Source organism: Pimephales promelas, chromosome 17 (genome assembly GCF_988280905.1).
Source record: "Pimephales promelas chromosome 17, fPimPro1.hap1.1, whole genome shotgun sequence".
Taxonomy (NCBI): Eukaryota; Metazoa; Chordata; class Actinopteri; order Cypriniformes; family Leuciscidae; genus Pimephales; species Pimephales promelas.
This window is the reverse complement of record NC_142785.1, coordinates 4,705,616-4,719,433: the sequence shown is the minus strand read 5'-3', so window position 1 is coordinate 4,719,433 and position 13,818 is coordinate 4,705,616. Positions and strand designations below refer to the sequence as shown.

General features: G+C 35.7%; 2 protein-coding genes across 4 annotated transcripts in view; both read right to left on the bottom strand.

The window, feature by feature from the left end:
- Positions 1-454: 454 nt before the first annotated feature.
- On the bottom strand, positions 455-10,937 carry irf3 (interferon regulatory factor 3). The gene is made up of 11 exons (XM_039660023.2): positions 10,704-10,937; positions 10,205-10,411; positions 8,761-8,935; positions 8,651-8,676; positions 8,125-8,167; positions 7,565-7,630; positions 5,921-6,193; positions 5,740-5,836; positions 4,515-4,783; positions 4,261-4,382; positions 455-3,520 (listed from the first exon to the last, which is right to left on the bottom strand). The coding sequence occupies exons 2-11, from the start codon at positions 10,367-10,369 to the stop codon at positions 3,407-3,409; spliced, it is 1,350 nt and encodes a 449-aa protein (XP_039515957.2). The 5' UTR covers positions 10,370-10,411; positions 10,704-10,937; the 3' UTR covers positions 455-3,406.
- Positions 10,938-12,545: 1,608 nt separating this feature from the next.
- prr12a (proline rich 12a) overlaps positions 12,546-13,818 on the bottom strand; it is a 28,371-nt gene continuing 27,098 nt past the window's right edge. For all 3 annotated transcript variants that reach the window (XM_039660035.2, XM_089121808.1, XM_089121807.1), the window contains one exon: positions 12,546-13,813. In XM_039660035.2, coding sequence (XP_039515969.2) covers positions 13,679-13,813 — 135 coding nt within the window. In that variant the 3' untranslated portion in view covers positions 12,546-13,678. The remainder of the gene's footprint in view (positions 13,814-13,818) is intronic.

Sequence of the window (13,818 nt, the reverse complement as noted above, 5' to 3'; positions counted from 1 at the left end):
AACTCCGAAATCTGATTGGTGCAAAATCCCTCCCACATGGCTGAATATTAAATGTCCAACCCGTTTGATCAGTTCATTGCATACTACTGATTCAAATGATTCACTCACAAATCTGATACCATGACTTTTCGATAAAATATTTTAGAACAGAGTATAAATAGAAAAATGTATATTCATTATAGAAATGTATTGTTATCATGAACTTGTAATAATTGCTTTAATGAGATCATTGTTTCTGTCTAAATGAATACATAATATTAGCTAACTGCACTATTTGTATTATCTTAGAAATGTACATTTTTGGCATATGGACATTACTTTAATAGAGTCAACACTGGAAAAGATCCCTCTGAAAAGTAATGTAGAAGCATGCATCTTTCTGTAAAGCCACTTTGAAACTATATGTATTGTGAAAAGTGCTACAAGTAAACGTGAATTAAATTGAAACGTCCTCAACTTTTGCATGACTTTTTGAGATTTTATTAATTTGCATGCTTTTTACATGACTGTAAAACATGTAAAATTCCCTGACATTTCCAGATTTTACATGACTGAAAAGTGAAATGATCCTAAGTGCACACTTGTTCATATCAGTTGAAAAATCTAAAGAAACGACACATCGGTCCCAATATGAATACAGTACACATTCAGTTCAGTCAAAGATATAACAAAAATCCAAATCAGACTATGAAAAGATTGAAGACACTTTGTGAAAAGACATGATTATGGTAATCTGACACTATCGTATTATGATAACAGTAGTAGTGTAAAACCAGTCTTAAAGGCACATTAGACTTTTTATGATAGTACACAACTTGTTATATGAAATTCCTCCTTTTAAAATACGACTCCCTTTGTAAACTTTTTGTATTTGTATCTACTGAATCAACTATTGTCTTGTACCATTACTGAAAATTTGCTCAGAAATATTGGTCCACACACTTTTAATAAATACAATTAACCATGGAGTCGCGACGCCACTAAGTAAACAGTTGAAAGTGCCCCTAATATGCTTTTTCGAATATTAGCTTTCATGCAGTGTGTAATATAGCCGTTTGTGAATGTAAAATTTCTGTAACGTTTCAAAGATCAAAGTAGCCTGGCATCATTGATGAGTGGGATAAACGGTTGTCTTTCAAATTCTCTCTGCACTCAATTGGATAGCGCTACAACCAATCAGAGCAACGAAGGAGGTGACGTAGTCAGCGGAGCAAGTTGATACATTAAATTTTAACCGTATCCAGTGATTCCATAGCTGTCGACATTGAACATTGAAAATAAGGGAGATTTCCCGGAATCCATCCCCAAAATAAGGGATTTTTTTTGTTTTTTACACGACCCACAAACTTTAAAAATAAAACACTAATCAATAAAAGTCTAAAGAGTTTATAACTAGCCTACATGTGTGTGAGAGAGAAAGAGACAGTGGGCCCTATTTTAACGATCTGAAACGCAAGCGTCAAAGCGCAAGTAACTTTGTGGGCGGATCCCGGCGCTGTTGCTATTTAACCGTCGGGATAAATGCCTCTTGCGCCTGGTGCAAATCTAAAAGGGGTTGTTCTGGAGTAGCTTCATTATTCAGAGGTGTGGTTTGGGCATAACAGGAAACAAACCAATAAGAGCGTCATATCACATTTTTTTTGGTCATTGGCGCAATTGTTTTCTGGAACTGCAAAATAGCACCAGGCAACATGACATCATGACTTTTGCGTAAACATACACGCCACTTTCGAGTCAAGTGGCGTGTTAGCTCTACGCATTTTGAGCTATCCGCGTGTATGTCTACGCCATTAACGTCCAAGTGATTCCGCGTGTCTGTACACGCCGTCAAATGTCCGCGCGAAACGAAGCTAAATGTAGATCTACATCTGTGGAGCGATCTTTTTTTTTCCTCGGATGGTAAGGGAACAGTCATAAATGCCATAAACCCCAGTGACGGGTAGGTTTAGGGACGGGGTTGAGGTAAGTCATATATTTATATATACAGTAATAACGTTAAGTCAACGGCGTTCATAAACACGCTGAAAAGCGATTATGCGTCTTGATGGCACGCCAAAAATGGAAATACGAATTGGCGTATCATACACACGCTACTTCATGTGATCAGTCTGCACCAGGGATTGTTTGCGCTGACACACGCCTCCTTTTTGGGCAAGTTCATTCCCTAGTTTACCGACGTGCGTCTGTGGAGGGAAAAAGCCTGCTTTGCGCAAGTGAAAAATAGGAATGATAAATGCATCAGTGAATAAAGTCATTTGAGTGCTGGAGATGATTGGGAGAGGTCTGTGCACCTTTACCGATCAGACACGGAGTAAAGCCTTTATACTCGACGTGTCCACACGAGTGCGGAAAAAATGACAAGTTGATCGTTTCGCCACAGCTTTTTTGTAACAGTGGGCGCGGCGCAGAATCCGAGGATCGAGTGAACCGTCGCAACTCTGTCGTCATTATGTTAAGCCCGCCCGCCAACTCTATACACGATGTGATTGGCCTGACCAGAGTTTGTTTTTCCAGCTAAAAGGTCTATGGAGAGTTGCTAGACCACACTGGCTGCAAAATGTTTTTTGCTGCGTCTAGATTTCTAGGCTAAGGTCAAAGTGCACCACAAATAAAGTTAATATATCCTAAAAGAAAGAACCGATTCTGACCTGCAGAAACAATAATAATAATAATAATTCATTACATTTATATAGCGCCTTTCTGGTTACTCAAAGCGCTTCACATAGAGGGGGGAATCTCCTCAACCACCACCAATGTGCAGAATCCACCTGGATGATGCGACGGCAGCCATATTGCGCCAGAACGCCCACCACACACCAGCTTACTGGTGGAGAGGAGACAGAGTGATGAAGCCAATTGTTGTATGGCGATGATTTGGAGGCCATGACGGACAGAGGCCACTGGGCAAATTTGGCCAGGATGCCGGGGTTACACCCCTACTCTTTCGAAAGACATCCTGGGATTTTCTATGACCACAGAGTGTCAGTACCTCGGTTTAACGTCTCATCCGAAGAACGGTGGAACGGTGAAACATGTCGTCAGAAAGTCTCACTTCCCATCCTGTTACAAACCTTTGTAACAATGAAACAAATTTGCATAATGTCAGTTTATGGTCTTCATTGGCTAAACCAGTTCTGCTTTGACCTGCCCTAAAACACCGTAGTTTAGAGAGTTTAGAGAGACTGAATCTTCCAACGAATCATTTCAGACTCTCTGAGAAATGAGGTGATGTGTAAAATACAGTACATTACATTGACATTGGATGCTTGTAAGCCTATCGTAGGAAACTCCAAAACAACATTAGAAGCTTTTAAAATAGCATAATAGGGGCACTTTAATAAGTCATTTAAATTAATCCGAAATAAGAATAGAGTCAAGCCTTTTCACTTGGACAGAGGCGATCTTTCTAACACAACTCCATCATTTGCTCCAGAGAGAGTTGTAGCTCCACTGACTGCAGTGAAGACGCCCCACGTGAAACAGCCAACGTGTTCAAACCCTCCAGTGAAGTCAGAATAACCTAACCAAACCAGAGAATGGGAAAGATCAAAATAAGTCATCATACAATTATTTTATTTTGAATACTCTGACAAAAATCACTACTAGCCTCTAAAAAATGACGAATACTAATGACTAACAGGTGTTAAATGCAACATAAATGTAAATGTAAATATGTAAATGATATAGTGAGAATATGGAGCTCACTCTATATCTCTCAATAATATGTTTTAGTTAGATGATTTTAAATGCTTAGGTTTTATGATCTAATTTGGTTTTAATTGTGGAAGAAACATATAACGCAAAGCAATACAATGAGGATTGATAGATGTACAAATACACGTTCCTCAAAAAGCCTAATGCATCATATTTGATATATTTTAACATAATTTTTCTAAAAAAAAGAAAATATGTATGGGTAATCCATTACAAGTTTCTTCAGTCGAGTAAGTGTCCATCTTGAAATATTACTAACAATATCAAAGTTTTTCTTACATCTATGTGATAAAACTCATTCAACATTTTTAAAATGATACTAAAATGACTGTGTTTTATCATTAAAGTATAAACTATCAATCAGACAGCAGAAGGATGTGTGCAACAGATTATAATTTTTTGATCATGTTGGTAGTTTGCATACTAAATATGTATAGTATATGTAATAATATGTAACAAATATGTGAAGCATGAAATAGGGTTAAAATAAAAATTGAAATATTACAAATATATATATATATAGTATTTAATTTGCCCAATCCGAACCTCTATCATGACGAGTTTCTTCTCCCACGGTTTCATTTTGGGGTCCGGCCACTTCTCTCCCAGAAAGAAGTAAAGAGTATAAGAGGGAGATTCCCTGCTTGTCTCCATAAACTCCATCAAACCTAATGGAATGGCATCAACAGACATCCAACACATTATCCAAGGGATATAGAAGAATCAACTAAATATCTGCAACCACCAAAGATCAACCATACCTGAACAAATACATAAAATAAACACCTAATATAATTCACCTGAAATATAATTTTTGAAGAAGAAGATGGGGTCAGGCGTGTTCTTGGCGAGCTCTCTGGTTGTTGGGCTTTTTTCATGTTTGCACAAACCCCAATAGATCCTGGTGTTTCCCCAGCGGTGGCCATAAACCACAGCATCCGATCTTCTGACCTCCAGACCGCCTAGATTATTCAGGATATCGTTCGTAAGCCTGATCTGGTTCTGATCTGGGATATCATCTGGAGGAGGAGGCAGCCTCACCACTGGTAGGTCAGCTCTGGACTCGTCACTATGGGGAAAAAAGTGTAGCCTGTTAAGTATTCATCTATTATATTATAACATTATTCAGTGATGCTAATTGAAAGTTGATCAGTAAATTAAAGGGATAGTTCACTTTGAAATGAATTTTTGGTATGTTTTAGCTTACCTCAAGGGCATCCAAGATGCAGGTGTCTTTGTTTCCGCAGTATTTTCAATTTTGACATTTTTAGGTCAAACCGTTCTTGTCTGTCAGTCATATAATGGAGGTCTATGGTCACCACCTCTAAGAGCATGCACAGAGAAGTCCAAATTAAACATGATTTATTGACTCGTAAATGTAAGTGCACATTGATGGCCTAAGACACGAAACGAGCGGTTTGTGTGAGAAAACGAACAGTATTTATATCGTTTTTACCTCAGCCACGTCCAAGTGATTTGAGGGCGCGGGCGCTTTGGGAAAAAAATCAACGTTGTCTGTTGATATATCGAAATCGTCTTCCATTGCGATTTCCTGTATATCTAAATATGTTTAGATCTTCACAGTGAAAGGTAACACTTCTAAAATCTCTGTGTAAACAATGAGTGACATACACACATGACAAATCACTTCCGGCACTTTCCGGCGCTTGCGCAGACCAAAGCGTCCTCGCCCTCAGATCACTTGGACCTGGCTGTGGTTAAAAGAGGTAAAAACGATATAAATACTGTTCGTTTTCTCACACAAACCGTTCATTTCGTGTATTAGGCCATCAATGTGTACTTACATTTACGAGTTATTAAATCATGTTTAATTTGGACTTCTCAGTCTGTGCATGCTCTTTGAGGTGGTGACCATAGATCTCCATTATATTGACCTAAAAATATCAAAATTGAAACTACTGCGGAAACAAAGACACCTACATCTTGGATGCCCTGGAGGTAAGCTAAAACATACCAAAAATAATTTCAAAGTGAACTATCGCTTTAAGTACAAAAAAAACCAACATGTTTTCCTGATACATCAGTCTGAATCCAGAATTCTCCACCAGGTGTTCTAACACCATCTTCCCTTTGTAATACACCTTAATCCGAAAAAATGTCTCTGGAAATGAATGGAAAAAAAGCTGAGTAATTAAACACCAGTGATTGATGTGAAGAATATGTCATGGTCTCGGGTTCTACCTACCCAGTTTGGGTTCAGGAATCGCATCCTGATTTTCTTCAGCATGTGGTGGACACGCAGCCGGCTGCTGATATTCTGGAGAATGAGGATTCACCGCCGTCGCTGCATCAGTTGGTGAAATCTGCCCCAAGCCACCAACCGCACCCCCAGCTGAAGAGAAGGCGCCGGGAGAGTCCACTCTTTGAAAATGGGCCATCCCAGTAAACTGGGGTTCTGAACATGGATCCAATGTTTGGAAGAGTTGTTGTCCCAAGTATAACTGCTCTGAATTCCAAACTGAAACAAATATGAAAAGTGAAATTCACAACTTACTGTCCTTTAAATCATTATATAACTAAAAGCAATAATCCATGTACTAAGTGGCCAAAAGTGGTGCCCGGAGGGGATTCAACCATGTAAATATGCATCTATATATATATATATATATATATATATATATATTAGGGCTGTCAAACGATTAATCACATCCAAAATAAAACTTTGTGTTTACATAATATATGTGGGTGCACTGTGTATAATTATTTATATATATAAATACACAAACAAGTATGTATATTTTAGGAAAAAATTTAATTTATATATATATTTATATAATATAAATTATATATAAATCTATATACAGTATATACATGAAAATATTTCTTATATACTGTATATATAAGTGTGTGTATTTATATATATAAAATAATTATACACAGTGCACCCACATACATTATGTAAACACAAACTTTTATTTTGGATGTGATTAATCGTGATTAATCGTTTGACAGCCCTAATATACAGTATATATATATATATATATATATATATATATATATATATATTTTTTATTTGACTGTGCAAATAAGTAAATGCATAGAAAAACAAAAAGCAGTCACTGTCTACTCGACAACTTAATCAGTATTATATTAATATTTAGGTGGTTCTCTCTTGGTTTTACTTGTTTCTTTGTATGACAGCATAATTTTACTTGTCATTGCGTTACTATGATAAAACAACACGCTTACAAAATCCAAAATTAATTTTTGGTAGCACTTTATTTAACAGTCCTGTTCCCCATGTAAATGATATGTATTTATTATATTGCAATAGTTGGGTAATAACCTGTGAACCTAACCTTAAGGCAGTTACCTCATATTACCCAGTATTTTATACACGGAAGTACTCTTACTGTAAAATAAAGTGCAATTGAATTTTTAATAATATTTGAACAAAGCATGTCAATGTACTAAGCAGGACATCTCTTTGTGTGTGTGTGTGTGTGTGTGTGTGTGTGTTTATTATAATATAACAATAGCATACATTATGCATATAGACCATTTCACAAGATGTAAACAACACTGGTCCAGAAGCACGTCCTGTTTCAGTTTTTAACACTACATAAAAGCTGGGATAAAATACAACCAACAGAACATATAAAACTGAATCAAAAAGTTAAACATCTTTAAGATGTTTTCTTTACATGTGAAATAAAGAAAACAGTTACAAACTGAAACAGGAAGTGCTTCTGGACCAGTGTTGTTTACATCTTGTGAAATGGTCTATAGAGATTCAAATACCTAAAATAATGGTAAAACCATATCCATAGAGTTAATATCATATCATATTTTGCTTTGTACTACAGCCTCCTATAATTTTTCAATGTACCTCGGGAGGGACTTTCATGAAGGTTTAGTCCAGTTAATTGTCCCTCTAAACCTTGGGATGGGTTTTCTAAGAAAGAAAAGATCAGAGTAGAAAAAGGAGATACAAGTAAAACACATGTCATCACGATTAATGGTCTACCTCACTATTATACAGGTGAAACTCGAAAAATTTGAATATCGTGCAAAAGTTCATTTATTTCAGTAATTCAACTTAAAAGGTGAAACTAATATATTATATAGACTCATTACATGCAAAGTGAGATATTTCAAGCCTTTGTTATAATTTGGATGATAATGGCTTGAAAACCTTTTCACAATATTCTAAATTTGAATTTGGTTCATAATAGGGTATAATAAAAATTCATTGAATTTTGGTTTTCACAAGATGTAATCATCAAAATTATACAAATAAAGGCTTGAAATATCTCACTTTGAATGTAATGAGTCTAGATAATATATTAGTTTTACCTTTTAAGTTTACTGAAATGAATTAACTAATTGACTAATTTTTCGAGTTTCACCTGTATGACAAATGCATGACTGGGAATAAAAACTGCTTACTAGAGAACACGCTTTCCTCGTCCAAATATAGTTCTGGAGAAAACTAAAGAATGGGAAACAAATTTCCCAAGTCAGTGTGTGCACAGTATTGTACAGGTTGTCAATTTGAATGTGTTTTTTGTAGGGCTGTGCAAAAATGAATTGCGATTAATTGCATCCAAAATAAAAGTCTGTGTTTACATAATATATTTGTGTGTGCTGTATATAATTATTTTGTATATATAAATACACACACATGCATGTATATATTTAAGAAAATGTGTTATTCATATATAAAATATTTATATTTATATAATATAGATTATGTATTTATATAGAATTTAAGCAGAAATAATTCTTAAATATATACATGCATGCATAGGTATTTATATATACAAAATAATTATATACAGCACACACAAATATATTATGTAAACACAGGCTTTTATTTTGGATGCGATTAATCGCAATTAATTTTTGCACAGCCCTAGTTTTTTGTAAAACCCAACCTGACAAGCACATAATAACTGATTAAACAGATACTCACATCAGTCTCTTGAGACCCTTCCGATCCTGCAGGCGGTCAGGGTAGAAAACAGAAAAGGTTCAGTGATCAATCTTCTTAATGACATCAACCACAAATGTATCGTTTCTTACCAGCAGAAAGACAATCAGACGGAAACTGATACACTTTATGCGGATCCGCAGTGTCATTCTTGTTGTCAAGTACCATCTTGAAGCCTTTGGCACGAAGAGCGCTTCGGAAGTTTCTCTTCCAAATAGAGGGATCTCCATTTATCCTGTCTCCAGAAGCGCTGGTCTGAGCCCATGCCTGACAGACATTAGAAGACAATGACCCTTACAATTATAGTGTCCTCTTGTGAAAAATAAACGTATTTCATTGTATTAAATGTGCACTTGTAGTGTACTTCAAATCTAAGTGTGCTTAAAGAGAGTATGCATAAGAGCTGCACCATTAATCTGGATAAATTGATAATTAAATGAAGGATCAAGATTTGCCCATGATTTTGAATAGACAATTAAACTACATAGCATGTCATTTACTAGAAGCTCTTAGAAAATGTTCATTGCAGCAGACTATATTTTAAAAAATCTTTTTTTTTAATCGGTTTGAATGAATGATTCATTGACTCACTCATGAAGACTTCACTTGTTTCGTTACTGGATGAATCAGTGATTTTGAACAAATCTCTTGGATGAATTATTCATTAATAAATCCATTTTTTATCAGTCACTTCAAGTTGGTTTTAACAGGTGATTTACTCTATTTTGATCGCTACCATAGACATCAGTGTTTATATCCGAACTATAAATGTTTATCCCAGTACTTCTGGGATCACTTGAATTATTGTAATACAGAAATAATGATACTATCTGGTTAAAAAGTTTGTCAAGCTGTTTTATATAGCATGACAACCGTTCTATGACATAAATAGATGTTTCAGTGGATATGACATTAAAGTATATTTTAGTTTAGCATAAATGCTTGTCAGTACATTTGACATTCAAAGACAACATAAGCAGTTATGAAATTAGCCTACATATAAAGATCTACTTAGATCTAATGCATGCACTATATACAATTTATCAATAATATACTAAAAGTGCTATTACTGTTAGTATTAGTGTTATTATTAAATACAATTATTTTAAAGGGATAGTTCAACCAAAAATGAAAAGTTTGTCATCATTTAAAACCAGTTGATGGGGGAAAAAATACTATGGAAGTCAATGGGGCCCTTCAACTGTTTGGTTACTTTTGTGTTTAACAGAAGAAAGAAAATCATACAGATTTGGAACTACTTGAAGATGAGTAAATGATGATAGAATTTTCCTTTTTGGGTGAACTATCCTCTGTGCAAGCTCTTTGAGGTGGTGACCATAGACCTGCATTATATGACTGACAGACAACGGTTTGACCTAAAAATATAAAAATCAAAACTACTGCGGAAACAAAGACACCTACATCTTGGATGCCCTTGAGGTCAAAAACTTGTATTAATGATATTCTTTAATCTTTAATAATCTATCTTTATCTTTAATAGGATCTTTAATAATGACAAATAATGCTTATTTTCACCTTGAATATGAGGACATCATCACTGTTTTTGTCCTGTCTCAAAGCATGCTTCCAAGGAATGCTAAACTGCTGAAGTTCTTTACTGGTCCAACACACTCCAGGATAACTTCCACTCTCTATTTTTTGGTACAGCCAGGGAACGAAGAGCGGCTTTGGTTGGGTCATGATGATGCACACAGACTAAACCAAACTAAACCATCAATGTGCCTGCAAAGACAAAAGAACATGCTGAAATATCCCGACATTCATTTACAAACTCTCACAACTCTTCGTTAATACACCCCTAAAATACAGCAAAACCTAAAACACCTTTCTAGTCAATGTTTGACTGAACTTTACAGTATAAACATTTTCTTACATATCGCCGTGGACATTTTAATTTTTAACATGACATATCTTGGGAAGACATTCTGTATAAGGAATAATGTTATCTCGTGAGTCAAATAATGAACCATGGTTATAATAAGAAAAAACACCATGGCTTTTAATCGTCACTTACCGTGTAAGGTTACATCGACAGTGTGTGTGCTGTGGCCTGTTGTGTTTTTCAGCGAGCTCTTCAGATATCACGACTATGAGACAGACTCGCTTGACAGTTCTGCGTTAATACCGGACTTTATTCAAACCTTGAACACTTTATTGTCCCTTGAGATCAGGTGTCGAACATTACTCGGGAAATCCATGTAAGTTTCGATTTTCCATTTTAACGTCATTGTTACACGTCACTCCGTGTACAGGGGAACTGTTTAACCCTAGATGACCACAAGATGGCGAGGGCGACCAATATCTGTCATTTGGTCGGTTTGGAACGATAACACAACGTGAAAATCAATTACATTTCAAATATAATCTATCTTCATGAGACCCATAGACTTATTTTGTCCTCTGTAGAAGACCTTTTAGTAAAACATCAGAATAGGCCTTTCTGTCGATTTCCAACATGTCCGGTGGCGGTAGGACTTCTGGGGAGACAGTGAGGGAAATAAAATAATGAATATCAAAATTCCTACGAAATATGAAATACTTCTGAAAATGTTGCCAAGTTATTAATCCCATTATTACTCTTCTTTTTGCATTACATGTTGCTCCAAGAACACATTAATATGCCAATCAGTTGCAATGGGAATATGCCATGTTTAGCCTACATGGATCAAAATAGTACATCAAATCATTGTTATATAATCTTTCATAATGTAGTTGAGAATCATCTTGGTAACACTTTACAATAAGGTTCATTAGTTAACATTAGTTCACAATACTTCTTCAGCATTTATTAATCTTAGTTAATATTAATTCCAACATTTACTAATACGTTATTAAAATCAAAGGTTGTATTAGTTAAAATTAGTTAATGGACTGTGAACTAACATGAACGCACAATGAACAGCTGTGTTTGTATTAACTAACATTAACAAAGATTAATTAACACTGTAACTAATGCATTGCTCATCGTTAGGTCATGTTAGTTAATGCATTTACTAATGTTAACTAATGAACCTTATTGTAAAGTGTTACCATCATCTTTATATAAAGATTGGTTAAAAAGATTAAGATTAATAAAGATTGTTTTTTCTAGTTCTTATGATGAAGTTGTATGGACTTTTAATACATTTCTGATCAGTACACCTATCAGTTTATATTTATTTTACAGGGCATTTTGTTCAGAGCAGCGCTTTCATTCTGTAATCACCGAATAATCCTGCCATCTGCACACCAACTCCTACTCCTCATTATTATTATTTAAGACTTATCAGAATTGTGAGCAAAAATATCAACCAATCAAAACTTTTTAATCTGTTGTAACACACCAGCTTTAATTTATAATTGTATACAAAACCAAGAATGCAAGCATGTCTTTAGATTTCTAGGGTCAAAATAAATATCAATTCAGTGCCAGTGTACTTTTTGACTGCATATTTTCCAAGTAGTTGTAATTGTAGGTCACAATTGTACTTTCTGGTTATACTTTGAAAATATTCCAAAACAATTTTAACCATCTATCATAAAAAAGCTAGAAATTTCTACTTTTCTAGAAAGTTCCAGGCTGGAAAAACCCTGCCGTTTTGAGGCCTAAACAGAAGATGAATAGATCATAAAATATAAAGCAACAGAAATAATAAACAATAACAGCAAAAAGGGGAAGTGTAATGAAGTCATGGTCAAAAGTTCAAGAAAAAGAACAAACCTTTGCATTAATACATTTAGGGAAGAAAGTTCGGTTGAAGCCAAAGAGAGGGAGAAACAGATCTGGCTCCATTAATTCTCCCGTCACAAAGTAAATCTGACTTGGAGTGAAGTGCAAACCCAGAGGAAAAAAAAGCATATCTTATTTGAGACAAAGTAGTTGTTGACGGTTTTATTTGTTTGTCAAATACAGGGATAGTCCATGTACAGAAGAACCGGGGGGCTTTTTGTCAAGAGCTGTACAATATTTACACAAAGGCTTTACTTTTGAAAGAAGCACAGTATTAGATTGTTCCAAAATAATACTCAGAATACAGACAAAAGACAAACAAATAAAAACAAATTTCCATTTTAAATAGTACTAATACATTATCCCTCCCTAATGGCAATCTGATGCTTCACTCTCACTTTCAACTCCATTTGATTTTTTTTTCTGTAGAATGCACTGCAATAATACCGTTTGCGTAGCATGAAATAGTTGTTCTTTCTTTTCTCGTCCGTAACAGATAAAAACGATAAGACATTTTCCGTTGTATCTACCCACCTTCGATGAGCAAAAAGGAAGACAGCTCAGAATGTGGCAATAAGATCCATTTATAACATCTGAACAAACATTATTTTAACCGTTATGAAGCGTTACTTGTTTGAATAGTATTTGCGAACTCCTGTTAAAAACGTCTTTATAAATAAAAAATGCTTTACTTTAGCTCACTTGTTTGACGCGTGTAGACTAAAGCGTTGAATGTCATCACATGTCGTTGCACGCATCTTCCCATGTCCGCTTTCGTTTATAAAACAGAACCTTCACTCTCTCTCTCTCTCGCTCTCGTTTCAGGAAAAAAAAGCCAGAATAAAACTGCTATAGTCTTAAAAAATTATTCGTGTAAAATTCAGTAACAGATTTCCTCCTAGTGTCGACACGAAGCGTACTCCTCCTGTCAGTCATTTCCCGCGGTCAATCAGTCAATTCAAAAAGTATAAAGACTCCACACAGTATATTCCATGGTATATTCTGGGTACCATTTCCTTGGGATTCAGTGAATTCAGTAAAGTCGGCACTCTCAGTTTAGTCATGTCCATTCGTCTGAGCTCTCCCGCACCGGGTCTGCGGCCTCGGTGACGTTTGTGAAGAGTTAATGGAGTTATAGCCGGCTGGGCTCGTCGCCCGGTCCTCTTCTGTCGCCGCTGCCCAAGAGCCGTTTAAAAGAGAATTTGTGGAAAAGCGAAGAGGAGGGCAACAACAAATCCAGCTTCTTTTTGTACACAGAGGCCTCCTCGATTTCCTCCCTCTCAAGCTTTGGTGCTGAGGGCCATCAGCTCTAAGAAGGAGTTGAAGAGCGTCTCCAGCCAGCTCTGATTGGCCATGCACTGCTGAACAACCTCCTCTTGTCCAGGATCTTCTGAAGCCTGCTCTATAGTGTTCGTCTAAA